The sequence below is a fragment of the Chinchilla lanigera genome, unplaced genomic scaffold (genome assembly GCF_000276665.1).
Source record: "Chinchilla lanigera isolate Chin_1 unplaced genomic scaffold, ChiLan1.0 scaffold00028, whole genome shotgun sequence".
NCBI classification, from domain to species: domain Eukaryota; kingdom Metazoa; phylum Chordata; class Mammalia; order Rodentia; family Chinchillidae; genus Chinchilla; species Chinchilla lanigera.
This window is the reverse complement of record NW_004955429.1, coordinates 14,141,363-14,157,800: the sequence shown is the minus strand read 5'-3', so window position 1 is coordinate 14,157,800 and position 16,438 is coordinate 14,141,363. Positions and strand designations below refer to the sequence as shown.

The following is a 16,438-nucleotide window of genomic DNA, read 5'->3' as shown; positions in this document are numbered from 1 at the left end:
CCAAAGGGCCAGAAGGAGGATCTGGCCCTCAGTAAAAGATCCCAGGGGCTGGGAAGCAGAGGCACACCACGACTACATTAGGAACTACAGTGACAAAGCTCTCCACCAAAGCAGCCAGACCAGGAGTGCATTACCACGGGACCATTTACAGGAAGGTCAGAGTCAGACGAGAGTCTCCCATGGGGCCGAGGCTCAGAGATGCTTACCTCTCGGCACACCTGTCATCCCAGCTCGTGGGAGGCTGAGACAGAAAACTACGAGCTCCAAGCTTCCCTGGACTACATAGTGAGCCCTTGTCTCCCCAAAAACGATGCTCCCCTCTCTGGTGGAAGGAGCACGGGTGCCCGACCATACTCTTCTGATCTGTGTGCTGGCACAGGTGTGCTCATTTTGTAGTAATCCATCAAGTTGTACACTAGTGACAGGTGGGATTTTATGCGCCAGTAAAATAATTTTGTTTGTTTTGAGACAGGGTCTTACTGTGTTGTTCAGGCTGACCTTGAACTCATTATGTAGCCCAGGCTGGCCTTGAACTCACTGTAATCCTCCTGCTTCAGCCTTCCGAATGCTGGGATTAGAAGCGTGCACTACCACACCTGGCTAAAATGATTTTTTGAAGAATCACTTTCTTTATGGACACAAAGTAGCTCACACTTGTTGCTTCCTGCTTGGAAAATCATGTACTTGGGGACAAACTTGAAAAACAAATTTTTAAAAATCTGAAAACCAGGACCCATATGCCCATTTTCTCACCTTAAATGGTTTTCACAGTTTTCAGAGTCAATAAGAGGTTTCTTTGGGCAGAAATTCATTGAGTTTCAGAGTCCAGAGATGCCTCTCTGTACTTGGCCAATCTCTGGATGGACTGAATTCTGCCCTAGCCCACAGAGAAGGACAAGTAACCCTTAGGCCTCCCGGCTCTCACCCAGAGGACAGGGAGCAGGGAACGCGGGAAAGCTAAGGAACTTCCTCCAAGCTACACAAGGAGTTGCTGGTGGGGGCCGTGTGAGTCTCAGTCCAAGGACTGTTGCTTTCCTGCAATACTGCAGCTCATTCTGCAGGAGAAAAGGGAGAAACGGTCTCCTTTGGGGCACTGAGAAAAATGAGCCAAGAGAGCCTGGCTGGTCATTCTTCACATGCAAACCACACAAAGGAGTTTACTGAGTTCCCTCCAACAGGAAGCCATTTATCTTGGAGTGGTGGGGAGCATGAGGGGGAGGGGAGGAAGAAGAAGGGGGGAGGCAGGGTGCGGAGGAAGGGGAGGAGTGAAGTGCTGAATCGGCAACTGGGCAGTGTTTTTGCGCAAAGGACATTTCCCCTCATCAAAACACAGTTTCAGAAATAGATGCATCCGCTTAAGAAAAAGGAAAAGTTGTTTAAACACTAAAAATGGACAGCACAGCCCTGATTAAATTCTTTCTCCACTTTCTTTTTTAGAATGCAGCTAAAAATAAAGACTTGAAATTTGAAATATTGTAAGCAAGTGAACACACACACACACACACACACCCAGGCCTTTCCCATATATGGCCGAGTTATTCTTCAGTCTTTGAAAAGACCAAATGAAGAGATGGCCAACAACCAAAATAATCCTTCAGGCGGCTAAAAAGGAGGAGAGGGAACTGGAAGGGCTGCTGAGTGACAAACAATCGCCAGGCTCAATGGGGATCAGTCACACGAGAGGGATTAGTTGCCATAGTACTCGGAAAACACGGGCACATGCATTTTGACACCGGCCCCTTCTCTAAAGAGCCGGTTCTGCCCTCTGGCCTCGGCACTGAGAAAACTACAACTGCAGTAATTGAACATAAAGGGCTTAAAGAAGGAAACCAGAGCAGGGCATGACTGAAAATTTAATTAAGGCCTTTCTCAGCACAAATCTGTAAAGGAGACAGGGATGCGGCTCAAGGTCCAAGGGGTGGGGACGGCGGCCTGGAGGTCAGCATCCAGCGATGCCAGTACAGGGCCCCGTAGTGCGAGCTGGGGGAGGCCACACTGCCCGGGGCTCTGTGGTCCCAACCTGCGTCAGGGGGGCTCCCAGACACAGGCGGTGCACCTGCTTTCACGGATAGGGATGTGGGGCTCGGGGAGGGAGGACCCAATGCCGGGTGTGCGGTGGGAGGTGGGGGGACCAGAAGCTGAGGCTCCCGATGAGCATCAGGGACAGCACTGGTGGGAGGGCAGGTGTGAGAGCAGCCGGCAGCCGGTGACCCTCTCCACGACCTGCTGGGGTCTTTTTCCCTCCTCAACTGGGAAAGGACAGGGCTGGAGCGGGCATGGGCAGGAGGAAGGGAGTCTGCCCCAGTGCATCAAATGGATAGGTACAGCGGGGTGCCGCTCACGGCATGCACAGCAGAGCACATGCTCAGCACGCACCAAAGCCAGAACAGAACCAGACGCTGACAGGCACAGCCGCCCCTGCCCTGAGAGGGCGGCACACAGCATGGGAGAAGAGCACTGACTTCCGAGAGGTCAGACCAGGACCTCTCACTCCCTCTGAGGCACCTAGTGATGCACAACCCTGAAGTGGCCACCTGAATCTCAGTGTGTCCCTCTGCTTTCTTGGGGTCACTCCCTAAGGGATGGAACTTCCATAGGATGCTTCAGTTCTGTTGCTGAAGAAAGCCCCAGCTTTGGGGGAGGCAACATCTTCCTAACTGCCTTCCCGTTCTATCTAGGTAGGGAGTCAACAAGTTAATAACAATAAACAGCAGGGACAAGTGCATCAAGTGTCACTCCTAGGGACTCACACTACGTCCTAGTCTCTAGCCCAAGGGGGTGGGGCGGGTCTTACTTACAGAGAAGCACTAAGCCTGGGGAGAGGTTCTGTGCTCTGGCCAGAAGGCCACCTTCACGCCCACAGGGCTGGGATTCCAGCCACTGTCCGGCTGATTGCAAAGCCTGCCCTCCTTTCCCACTGGGTCAGCAGGTGGAAAGTATCAAAGATCCGGCCATGCTCCTGGGTCCCAATGTCTCCCCACAAGCTCCCCTAGAAAGCACACCTTCCAGGTGGCCACAAAGGTCCCTCTGAAATCCCAGAGGAAGCAGGCTGTGCTCAGATAGGGAAGGGACCCTAAGCGTCCCCCACCCTGCACACAGGCAGAGGGCCAGCGAGAGCCCTGCCTCAGTCCCATCACTGACCTGGTGGGGCACAAGCCCCAGAGAGGTGGGAGGCTCGTTCATGCGGTCCTCACTGCTGCTGGCGACGGCGTAGCCCCTGGGGAGAGGGAACAGTGAAGCTGCTCAGTGAACCCGCGAATAGGGTGTGTTTGCTGAGGTGTGGAGGGCACCAGCGGCCCTGGGCGGACAGCAGGCTCTGGCAAAACCCTCCTGTCTCTGAAGGGAAGGAAGAATGTGTTAACAACAACAACAAGGGGCTGGGTATTTAGCTCAGTGGCACAGAGCCTGCCTGGCAAGTGCGAGATTGTGAGTTCAATTCCCGGTACCGGAAAAAAAAACAGAAAAACCCACCACCAACAAAACACTGATGACTCAGAGTTGGAAAACCAAAATGTGTGGCCACTGGCAAGTAACTTAAGCTCTCTGAACTTCAGGTCCTTGCCTATAGAACAAGAACAAGAAACCTGGGTGTGCTGCTGTATCCCTCTAATCCCAGCACCCAGAAGACTGAGGCAGGAGGATCACTTGGAGTCTGAGGAGAGCCTAGGCTACATAGTGAAGTCAAGGCCAGCCTGGACTACATAGCGAGACCCTGTCTCAAGAAAATACAAAACAAAGGGAAAACCAAGAATAAAGAGGACGGTAGATAAACTGCCAAGAGCAATGCTTGGTGCAAGGTAAGCCTATAAACACAACTCCTGCACTCTAAGGTCATTTTATAAAACACCTCAACCCGCTGCAGTGCTGGAGCAGAACCCAGGTCCTCCCACATGATGAGCAGACATCGGGCACTAAGCCATACCCCCAGCAGTTTTGCACTGAAATTTTGAGGTGGAAAACATTCTAACCTTAACTTCTTGTGTTTTCTTCATTCTTTTTTTCCCCCTCAAGTACTGAGGATTGAATCCAGGGCTTTGCACTGAGCTACCTCCAGCCCTTTTTTAATTTTCTCTTTTGAGACAGGGTCTTGCTAAGTGACTAAGTTGCCCAGGCTGGGCTGGAACTTCTGATCCTCCTGCCTCAGCCTCCCAGACTACTGGGATTATAGGCGTGCACCACCAGACCCAGCTTAATCCTAACTTCATGAACAGATATAAATGCTACCAAAGTGGAAGAAGGAGAAACAGCCATGAGAAATTAAGCAGGAGAAATCACGCACTCGCCAGTGTGGTGCTTACGTATGTCTCAAGTGTGACGTGACGTAGGACCTGGTCTTTAACCCACGACCAGGACAAATGAGGCAGGCACAGGGCCAGGGCCAGTAGAAAGTAAAATCAGCCCTCAAAGATGGAATACCAAGTACTTCCTGCCAGGAGGCAGCCTCAAACTTAAATGACAGGGACAACGATAGCAGGCGACAAAAATAACGGGAGGTAAACACTGTTCCTTTCCGTTGAACACCAGAGTGTCTATACCCGTTACATGTGCGACCAGAACTGCACGGAGCCCATCTTTTCAGCTGTGTAGAAAACCCAAGTCACAAAACAAGTAGAATACCCATGTGAACTTGTATGTTGCCCTTCTGAGAACTAAATCTTTAATTGCTGAGAAGTAAATCTCTAATGAATTTGATTCTCTCTTGCTTGTATGACAGATAGCACAGCACAGTGCTCAAACAGAATCCAGTGCCACACCCGCTGAGCTAAGTCCTGGCTTTTCTGCTTACTAAATAGGTGAGTTTAGCCTCTTCATTAGCCTCGCCATGCCTCAATTTCCCCATCAAAAGCAGAATAATAATAATAGTTCTTTCCTAATACATCTGATATGAAGATTAACACATTCCCACCAGCTGGCACCATTACATGTTCAAATCAGAGCCATCCAGCAGTGAGACATACAAATTACAGTCCACTGTGAACATGTCAAATGAGTTAGTATTTGTGTTCAACACGGGGGCCACTAAAAGGCCCAAGGCCAAGAGGAAACAAAATACCATGCAGGTGCTGGTGGGGATGGCTCCGTGGTGAGCGTTCGCCTGGCATACACAGGCTCTGGGTTACATTCCCAGCACCAAAAAAAATCCAGAAAGAACAGAAAAATGCCAGTCCACTCACTTCTTTCTTTTCTCATGCCATCCCAGAGCACTATGAGTGCTTAATAAATTTAAAAATATTTTCCAAATGTGTGTGGCACTGGTGAACTAGGTAGTTGGTACCCACTCTTGCTTTGAGAATGAACAGCAAAGTAAACACTATGGCTGTGGTACGGTTTGTCCTTGGCCAAACTCTTGATGCAAATGAATTGCCAGGGTAATGGTATTGAGAGGTGGGGACTTTCAGGGGTCATCAGGTCATGGAAACACCGCCCCGAGAATGGATTAATGTCTTCCCAGAGAGTCTGGGTTACCACCCCCCAAGACTGGGTGAGTCTCAGGGAGAGCTGGGTCTCACTAGTTACTGCGGGACTGGACTGGTTACCGTGATGACACTCCCCTGTACTTCCGGTCCGCACACGTGCCCTTCCACATGTTCCTATTTTCCTTCTGTTTCCCCATCCTATTGTGATGCAGCACAAGGCCCTCAACAAAGCTGAGCAGAAGCCTGAGGTGGCAGTACACACCTGTAATGCCAGCACTCTGAGAGGCTGAGGCAGGAGGAGGGTTGCAAGTTCAAGCCCATCTCAGGGTACGTAGTGACTCAATGAGACTCTCTTTCAAAATACAAAATTAAAAAACGGCTGGGGATGTAGCTCAGGTCAAAGGCCCTGGGTTCAATCCTCAATACCACCAAAATAATAGAAAGGACCAGAAGGCAACAAAAAGAAGAATTAAAGCCAAGATCTGTAAGCAGAGAGAAGACCATAAAATTAAACCAGGCATCTTGGGGAAGGGGCCTTCAAAAAGTGACTGTCCGACCTCCAAAAGGAGTAGCCATAGATTCACAGCTGAATGATGACAATGAAAGATTCTTGAAGTTGAAGGGAAAAACTGGAGTCTGAGCTTTTCTATTCAGGAGGAACATGGAAAAGAGCCCTGGCTTTGGGCAGAGATCACAGGGCCTCTTTCCTCAGAGTGAGGGGCCCAGGAGACCAGCCACAGCTGATTAAGGGAGTCTAGGGAGCCAGTGTACTAAGCGCAGCACTGAGCCAGAAAATCAGAGCATCTCCACAAAGTTTCATATATAATTCCAAGCACTCAGTGACATTACTAAACAGGCCCGAGGAATACGGCCAAGGGTAAGGAGGGCGCTTCTTGGCACCTCTGGGTGTATCCCCTGCTCCCAAAACAAAGCAAACTAACGAACACCATGTGCAAGGAATTAGAAGAATTTCTCCGGTTTTTGTTTTGTTGTCGTTGTTGTTGTTATTGTTTGTTTTTTGAGGCCCATCACTATGTAATGCAGGTTGGTCTTGAACTCCTTTTTTAAAAAAATTTTTCTTATTTTAAAGATTAAAAAAAACTAATAAAACAACAACATTGAAGACAAAATCAAAACAACACAAAAACAACAAAAAGACATGACCTCAGAACTCACTTGTGTAGTCCACGCTGGCCTCAAACTCACAACAATCTTCCTGCCTCAGCCTCCCAGGTGTTGAGATTACAGATGTGCACCACCACACCCAGCCTTTGTTTTTTTTTTAAGAGATAGGGTCTTACTCTACTACCCAGACTGGCTGTGAACTCCTGGGCTCAGGCACTCTTCCTGTCTCAGCTTCTCAAGTGGCAGCAGTGCCCAGCTTGAGAAGTTAACTATTAACTGGATATGTGTGGATGGAGATGTAGCTCAGTGGTAAACCACTTACCTAGCATGTTGTGGGGCCCTGGGTTCAATCCCCAGCACCAAAAAGCGGGGAGAGGGAATATGTGATTATATGAAGGAATTGTTTTTAACTTATTTTATGCATAAAATAGTAGAGATAAACACAAAAATATACATTTTACGAATGAAATGCTATGTCTTGGGTTTGCATTTTAAAAAGCCAGTGGGAAATGAAAAACAAGTGGTCAGGCTCACAGATAAATGATGACTGGCTGTGCATTTGTAATTTTTGAAATTTGGTGGTGAAGAGTGTGTGTGTGTGTATATATATATATATATATATATATATACACACATTTTATATATTTTATATATATATATATATACACACACACTATATCACACTATATATATATTCTTTCATGCATGTTGCTTGAATTTTCCATACTTCAAAGTTTGATTGTTGTTTTGGAAAAAATAGGTATATGAAAAAGTAATACATGACCAAAAGCCAAGAAAAACTACAGAGAACAGGAACACACCCCAGGGGACCCAGACAGTGGAGATATCTGCTAAGCACTTAAAGGAAAACATCCAAGTTTTCATGGAATCAGAAAGATCAAAATCACAACTTCAGCAGAAAATGGAAATGGATAAACTAAGATGAAATGGATATTATACAACTGAAACATGTAATAATGTTTTGTTTCTGTTTTTTTAAGACAAGGTTATACTACATAGTTCAGGCTGGTCTTGAACTCACTATATAGCCCAGGCTGGCCTTGAACTCACAGTAATCCTTCTACCTCAACCTCCCAAGTGCTGGGATTACAGGTGTGTGCTACCATGCCCAGTTGAAACATGTAATAATGATATTAAAAACTCAACTGATGGCTTTAACATATATCAGACACAAAGAGAAAATCAGTAACTGGAAGGTAAGCCAAGAGTACATCTCCAGACTGAAACCAGGAAAGACAAATGTCTGAAAAACAGAGAAAATAACCTGAAAGACCCATGGGTTGGTTCTGACCTATGTGTAACTGGACCGCCCCCTCTAAGAACAACAAAGCGGGAGCGCATGGGTCATGACTGGTATTTCCAGAGATAGTGCCTGAGAGTTTTCCAGAGAAGTTGACACACATCCAGCCGAGGACTCAGGAAACACTAGCGAGCTCCGCCAGGATGAGCAGAATCTCGTGGGCATGCATGGCCATGTTTCTGGAAAGCAGACAAAGAGAAGCTCGCTGTCAGACCCACGGCAGGAAGGTGGAGAGCAAGCACTGAGAGGGCAGCAGGCCACAGCACCCTTCCCAACCCAGACGACAGCACTCAGACACAGACCGCGCTCGTCAGGGGGAGAGAAGATGGGTCCCATCCAACGTCAGCACATCTCAAGCAAGATGTTTTCAGACACACACACTGACATGTCTTTGTCTCAGTGTTTCGGAAGGAAACAGTAAAAGGTATTTATTCTTCGGGCACACGGAAAATGCGCTAGGTTAGAAGCTTGAAGATACAGCAAGAAACGAGAAGTAACAAAAATGAAAAGTGTTACCAAAATGAAAGGAGTACCAACTACATAACAATGACAAAATATTCTGGGGTTTAAACTATAAACTTCTGCTTGTTTGATTTTGGTAGTACTGAGGATTGAACCTTTTGCAATAAGCTGCAAACCCCTTCTCCCCCTTTTTCAAACAGGATCTCACTAAGGCACTAAGCTGCCCAGGTTGGGCTGGAACTTATGATCCTCTTGCCTCAACCTCCCAGAGTGCTGGGAATATGAGTGTGGCTAAAATATAAAGAATTTTTAAAAATAAATGTGAAGACATTGCCAGTTATTTACCCAATATCCATTATCATCTTCTACCTTCTCACAACTTTATTCAGAGGCAACGTGGCCAGCCAAGAAACGTCTGCCATAATTGCTTGCAACTAGGAGTTAGAGTCAATGTGGGAGTCCTCAGGAAAGCTCTTTGAAAGAGGGTAGACTGAGCTGACCAAAACCTCTAATCCCCTGGTCACTCCTTTCCTACAATACAGACTCATCACTGGAGCCACAGCAGGCATCTTGTGACCACAGGATGACAAGAGAGCTACGTTGGGCATGATAGCACACATACACCACAGAGGTGTGGCGTACCCTCAGGAGGCTGAGGCAGGAGGACTGTTGCAAGTTTAGCACCTTCCTTGGCTACATAGTGAGTTTGAGGCCAGCCTGAACTTCACAGTGAGATCAGGTCTCAAAAAAAAAAAATCCAAAAACAAAAACAAAAAAAAAAAACCAAAGAAAGAAAGAGAGAGGAAGGGCTAAGAGTGTAGGAGGGAACTCGAGTCCCCCGTGGTACAATGGCCCCTTTGTCCCCTCCCTGGATGACTGACCTCTGAACTTCCTGCTGCACGAGGACCATCAAGCCTCGTTCAGCTGAGTCACTGAATGTGGGCCTCTATCCGTGCAGCTGAGCACAATTTCTAACATCAGGACTCGTGTACTGCCTCACAGATGCTCAGGGCTTAGAAAATCAAAACTTATGAATGGAATACAAGCAGGAAAGTCCTAAGACGCCTGCAAAAATTTAATTTCTTCAGATGACAGGTGGCCAAATAACTTCGACAATTCAAGTCCAGAGGAGGTAGGCATATAGCCTCAAAGGACACATGCCAAGCTCTCTCAGGCTGAACACTGAACCAGTTTGTTTTGTTTGGGGTTTGTTTTTTAGGGGAAGGCAAGAACAATCAAATTCTCAGGAGCATCAGAGTGAGAACAGAGAGGGGACGCTGATAAACCAACCACTGCTGGCAAAGCAGACTCACCCCTCTGGGTGCTGCAGGACAGAAACCATGAGCTCCACCGCCAGGGCTCCCGCGATCATGGCCAGGCCCGGACGGCTCACAGTGCACTGCTGGTCCAAGGTCCGGTCCCGGGTTGACTGCAGAGGAACAAGCATGGGTGCGTGTGCTCAGTGATGCTGTCCTCTGAGGCCTAGCTGTCACCACAACCAGACACACCCTGGTGGCCGCGAACGTCCAGCCTCAAACAGCATCCTTCTTGGGAGGATCAAGACAAACATGAGAGTCAATGAAGTAATATGCTGATGAGGATCAGCAACTTCAACCTTCATGGCATGGGGGTTTTCAGCCAATAGCAAGGACACTCCTGCCTCACAGAATGGCCCTGCAGCATGTGCCCCAAAGCTGACTCAATCTCCTCACCTGTGTTGGAAGCCGGGAGGTGGAGGCAGAGAGAAGCAATCATTTGAACAGGATTCTGCCTCCATGAAACACTGAGGTCCCCGACATAAGGGCAGTAATTTGCCATACTGCCATCGTGGCCCTCTGTGGCTCTCACACCTGTGTGTGGCCTAGGCCTCAGCTCCAAGCATCCTCACCCCCTCCTGGCCCCCCACACAAGCTGCACTGGAACGCGGCCACAGGAACTCATCCTTCCTGTTCTAGGCACATCCAGGGGTTGCTGGGTAATTCTGAGTGAGGATTTCGCCTTGTAAGTCAGTGGACCCCGAATCAGACTTGTGGGCAGTCACAGGACCAGCTGTATACCCAGCACCACAGTGGACATCCTCGAGCCATCCCTTCTCCTATAGTGAAAGGCCATCTTCTCTTCACAAAGGGAGGACATAAAGGCCGATCACCCAAACAAGGTCCGAGTTATTAAACAACAGTTCTAAAAGAAGGAGAAAAGACAGGAGAGGGCACAGAAGACATCTCTTAGTGGCTTCCCTGGGAGCTCTGATCTGGGCTGGTAACACCATTCCCACAGGCCGACTGGAGGGTGGCAGAGGCGAATGACGCGCAGCACGCCCAGGCCGCTCAGATGCCTGCACGCCATACGCACTCTGCACTGCAAGCAGACAGGGCTGCCCTTCATCCCTTTTCTCCTAGACTGCTGGATAAGGCCCAAGGGACACAGTGAATGTGAGTTTCAGGCAAACAATAAATAAAACGTTGAGCATAAGTAGTCTCGAATATTGCCTGAGACATATTTACACTAAAAAAAATCATTATGTCCCTGAAATTCTAGGTTAGTTGGCAAACCTCTATTGTCACTTGCTCAATGTGACAAGCCCATGTCCTGCTCCCATGCTGCAGATAGAGCCCAAGGGATTTATTTGGGATTGGCTGGTGAGGCAGGGTTGAGTCTGGCCAGAAGCTGGTCTCCGGCCCGCCTTGCCTAGGTGCCCTTTACGAAGGTGTGCACAGAGCACAGGGCGGGGTGAGGTCAGGAATCAACTCAGACTGTGGTTTCCTCACTGAGTGCCTCCCCCAACACCCATGGCTGTGGCTGCGTTTCTGCTGGTGACCAAGGAAGAGCTGCAGAATTAGGGATGCAGATTGAGGAAGACTGTGGGATATCGCCAGCCCCCAATACTGCAGTTCTTCTGTTAAAAGACAAGATTTAAATATTTAAAGAACAATGGACCAATGGATGCACTGGGTCTCTGCTCCCGGGACACAAGATGGTTCAGGAAATATCTGCAACCACAGAGAAATCTACTTACATCTCCCGGAGCCACAACGTCATTGCAGAAATAGCAGCCAAGTTTGTAACCAGGGATGTTGGCAAAAAGCGACGAGCCCAGGAGGTCAGCAGATGCCACAGGGTGGCACGGACACACGTCCCCAGCTCCCTGCTGCTTTGGTTTCTTCAAGCCATGTCTCATGACAACAAATGTGTCAAACCCCAGGGCAGCATTGATGACCAGCTGTGGGTTTTCAGGAATAAGAGGAGAGAGTTGAGAGAAACACATTCCAAGTCGTGGCTAATTTCCCATTTTGTTAGCTTGTAGAATTTATTTTCTGCATGTGAGTGTGACCAGACTGTCAGAGCCGAGGGTGGTAAGAATCCTGAGTATGCGGGGCATACGAAGGGCAAAGGACTGGACAAGAGGAGCACAGGGACCTCACTTGCTCTCACGAACTCCCTGCACACGTTCCCCACTCAGGAGGAGGTGTGGAGAGTCAGGGGTTGGTTCTGTACGTGGCCCAAGTCACCCAGTGGGTGACAAAGAGGTTGGTGACAAAGCTGTGGCCACGAGTTCTCAGACCCATTCTGCCCACCAGGATGCCAGACTTTGTTATCCACGTATTTTTATTTTGAAGGACAGTTTTTTTTTTTTAATTTTCCATTCACGCTACAAGAACTTTTCCTAGTTGTAATTTAAGTTATTCTCCCAAACTTCTGATCATATGAAAAATTTGAACAATGAAGAAAAGCTGTTCTAGAAGGGACAGTCTGGAGCATTTTTTCCTACTATCTCCTCCATTTCACTCATATTTCCTCCCCCTTCTTTCCTTTCTTCTTGCCCTCCTCTCTCCTTTCAGTAGACAGAGGATGGACAGATAGATGGACAGAGGCGGCAATATTTATATATAAACTAAGAAAATATTTACGATATTGTACAACAGCATTTTCCATATTACTAAAATTCTCTGAAACACACAGCTGCGAATGGCTGTACGCTATTTTATTACAGGTATGGGGCATGGTTTAGTTAACTATTCAGTACTGCCAGCCTTTGAAGCGGTCACTGATAAACAGCGGTCCTTCAAAGGAGGTTAGAAAGACTCCACAGCGAATTGTTTCTACTGGTGCCATGTGAGGTGGAAAGGGAGTCTGAGGGGGAAGGCCTCTGGCACCGGCCACAGGCCACCCTAGCCATCCCCTCCTCCTCTGGACTGTGGGCACTGGCCACGATCAGAGCCTGGCGCCGGCTCCACCAACTACCTTTCTCTTGCTGGCGGCGATGACGGTGGGCAGCCAGCGACTCTCCCTGGTGTCCATCAGCAGGAAGACAACATCGTGGCTCTCAATGAGCTGCTCCAGCTGCCCCACGTCCCTGCGGGCTTGCTCCAGGGTGATGCTGGAGAAGTTGACAGGGTGCCCAGGCATGGGGATGCTCGTGTTGAAACCCCTGGCATTCTGGGGAGACATGGGGATGGGGTTACCTCCGGAGCAAAGGCAAGGCACAAGTTGGGTGCCATCATCCCAACCGGCAGCACACACATGTGCTCGCTTGCAATGAGAAATCCCTGGGTGCCAGATGATGGTGCTTTTCCCTTCCCACTGCCTGCCTCCTCCACCTCCTTGGCCTCTTTAAGGTCAAACAAGTTGCAAATCAAGTCAGTACTGTCTAATCCTCCCCAGGTGGCCGGAAGGTGTCACCAGGGCAAGTGTAACTTACCTAAAGTGAAGCACACAAATGTCGCATGTACGGTTTGGTGTACCCATGACCTGAGATACAGGACATCCCCATGGCCCCAAAGTGTTCTTTTGTATCCCTTCCTGGTCAATCCCCACAACCACTGCTCTGGTTTTATAAACCACACCCCAATTTTGGCTGTTCTGGAGCCTCAGTTGAATGAGATCCTCAGATAGGCACTTGTTTGCTTGGCATCCCTGCTGGTGTCAGCAGCAGCCACTTTCTGTCCTTGTGACTACGGTAGGACAGGTTTATTCATTCTCCTCTTCATGAGGACCAGAGTCATTTCTAGATGCTGGCTATTAGAATGGCAGTGGACAATTTTCATGCAGGCATTTCAGCACATCTGTGTGCGTTTCTCTAAGATAAACATCTAAAAGTGCCACTTTTGGGTCATCAGGTAGGTAGGTATACGTTTCACTTCCTGTGGTTGCTTTATCAGCAAAGGCTGAAAGGGACAGTTGTTCCACAGGCTGACAGCATGTAGCACAGTTGGTTTAGTACAAGCACAGAGATGTATCTATGGTTTTAATTCCTATTTCCCCAATGACAGTTTTGTCTTTGGTTTTGTTTTTCTGAGACAGCACTCGCTAAGTAGTTCAGGCTGGCCCTGAACCTGCAGTGACCCTCCTGCCACTGCCTCCTGGGTGCTGGGATCACAGGTGTGTGCCACCTTGCCTGGATCCCCCGTTGACAACTGATGTTGAACACTTTTGTGTGTTCACAGATCCTCACCATGAGGTACTTATCCAAGCCTTTTGGCCCCCTAAACACAAGCAGACATGTCTTTTTATTATCAGGTGGTACAAGAGTTGTTTGTTTATCCTGGGTGAAAGTTGCCCACCAATCTGAATGTGTGGCAGGTGTCTCCTCGGTCACCCTTTGCATTCTCTTAATGGTGTCTGGAATCAAAAGTTTAAAACTTGGATGAAGCCCAGGTTATCCATCTTTTCATTTAGGGTCATCTTTATAGGGTCAGGAGGTGCTGTAGTTTGAGCTTTTATCTTCACTTCTGTGGCCTTTCTGAGCTGCCACTTAATGACTACGCTCTGGATAACTAACACAGAAGGCTCTGGCCCAGTGTGCGTTCCGGAATCTCCATTCTGCCCCCCGCCCAGGAGGGGGCTCTTGCCTGAGCATGCGTAGTGACTCTCTAGCCAGAGACTCTACTGCTGTTGGGCAGGTCTCTGGACCCCCTCTCCACCATGCCGCCTCATGTCTGCCACTGTCCTGCAAATCCCAGCCACTTCATTGCCTCAGCTCGGCAAGAACAGCGATATCTCCTTGGCTATGAGGATTAGAAAGGGCCAGAAAGTGCCACCAGGCAATCAGCTGGGCCACTTTCATTCCCGCTGACAGGACCACAGTCTTTCACTGCCTACTGTTCACTGTCCGAAGAACCATTCACGTCCTGTGCGCAAACGCACAAGTGTTTAGGACTGGAGAGCGAGTCCGGCATCAACGACTCATCAGGGTGGGCCACAGGTGTCCAGAGCTGGGCTTTAAACCCTCGAGTGTGAGTCTGGGGCTGTGCTCAGTGGTAGAGAATGTACCGCGCATGAACAAGGCCCTGGGTTCCGTCTCTAGCACCATTTAAAAAGCCCCCAAGGAAAACAAACAAAATTCTCTCAACTGTAGCTTCAGAAACCTAGTTTATTGTTTCACCTTAAAAAAAAGGTAACCACAAATAACCATTTTACTATAAAAGATGAGTTGCTTTCTTATTCAATTAATTCAACCCCAGGATGAGGCACAACATTTACATCTGAGCAGCGCTTCTCAGGTTATTCTATCACAGCACTTAAAGGCATCTGGAAAGGGGCAAGGACACCACTGTTTCCGGGAGTGGAAGAGAAGGGATTCTCCACGGAAAGTCATGCAGGTAAAAATCAAGTTTCATGTGACCTGGCCAACCTATTATACTTGCCCATGGCAACGGAGCACCTTGGAGTGACCTGAAGGTCTGCAGCCAGAACCTGGTTAGTTTAGTCAAGAATATTTTATTTTATTTTTTTTTTTTGGTTTTTCTCCGGTACCGGGAACCGAACTCACGACCTTGCGCTTGCCAGGCAGGCGCTTTTGCCACTGAGCTAAATCCCCAGCCCCAGTCAAGAATATTTTAGAACAGAAACCAAAAGTCTAGCTATGAGAGTGATAAAGGCTGTCTGGGTCAGCCCTTCAATGAAATTACTTGTCGCCAAAGTCCGTCACCCAGGGCATGGCTTCTAGGCATATATCCTTCCTGTGAATGTATTATTTCAAAATTTAAAATGAAGAAACATCTACCCCGCTTACCTTTTCGCCCTGCATTAGATGTCACAGGCTTCAAGCACTGAGATTAAAATTCTGCAATAACTACGCAAGATATGGTTCAAATTACATAATGTTGCACTAACCAAACCAACCTCCACCTTTCCCAGGTGCCCAGAGACCAGAAGTCTGCATGTCACTCATCACCTCTTCCCTTTCAAAGGGTACTTTTCTTGCCTGGAGTTCTCCTGGCCTCGGCCTCTGCTTCCATTCCGCCCACCTGCTGCCTCCCCCAAAATCCCTTCTCTTAGTTGATTCCTTCTCAACGGAGGCTTCCTCAAGAGAACCTAGCCTAGCCCCCCAAACACACCTCAGGCACTCTACTCTGTATTTCATTAGCACCCTTACTTATTTTGATCCTCATTAAATAATCAGTTCCTCCAGATGTTCGACCCCCTAGTGGAATCTGAACTCTGATGTGGGCCGAAACTGGCTCTCTTGGGCCTGGCCCTCTCCCCACACCTGGGTGAGGAATGGGAGAAACACATCTGCTGAGTGCAGAAAATGATGTCAAATCAAGAGTGTGGAGAAAATCTCTTAAGCCTGGCTAAGCAACAAGTTAGGCAGTTTCACAAGCATTCCTGCATTTGAGAATTATGCCGGCACTCTGTACCCAGCTGTTATATTTACAAGGTGTGAGGGATAAAAGGTAAGAGACAGCTAAAGTCCAGGACCTGACAGATGTAGGGAACACACAGTCACCGATGGCCTGAGTCACTGGAAGGGCTGACTCTTTCCAGGAAGGTTGGACTTGCTCCTCCAGGCCTGGCCCACAGTGGTCCTTGCTTCCACTGAAGCCTCCTTTCGTGCTCCTAGGCCCTCCCTGCTTCTGCTTTCAGCTTTCTTCTTTTCTGTTTCTTTTTGACAGTGCTGCAACTTCCTCTACTTGTTTTGAGGCTTTTTCCAAAACAGGGTCCTGCCATGTTGCCAAAGCTGGCCTCAAACTCGGGATCCTCCTGCCAGGCCTCGGAGAGCTGGGATTACAGGTGCGTGGCCTTCAGGGTTTTCTTTCATGTCCAACAAGCACCATGCCTCCTCCTCAGGTGTCAGCACAGACAGCTTGGCTCCTCAGGCAGTCCCGCTGGC

At 48.5% G+C, this 16,438-nt stretch overlaps 1 protein-coding gene across 1 annotated transcript in view; it reads right to left on the bottom strand.

The window, feature by feature from the left end:
* The window catches only part of Atg7 (autophagy related 7), a 224,059-nt gene that overhangs the window by 143,234 nt on the left and 64,387 nt on the right, over positions 1-16,438 (bottom strand). The window contains exons 13-16 of the mRNA XM_005387012.2: positions 12,568-12,762; positions 11,342-11,545; positions 9,639-9,754; positions 3,142-3,217 (exon numbers count right to left, since the gene is read on the bottom strand). Of these exons, the coding sequence (XP_005387069.1) occupies positions 3,142-3,217; positions 9,639-9,754; positions 11,342-11,545; positions 12,568-12,762 (591 nt within the window). The remainder of the gene's footprint in view (positions 1-3,141; positions 3,218-9,638; positions 9,755-11,341; positions 11,546-12,567; positions 12,763-16,438) is intronic.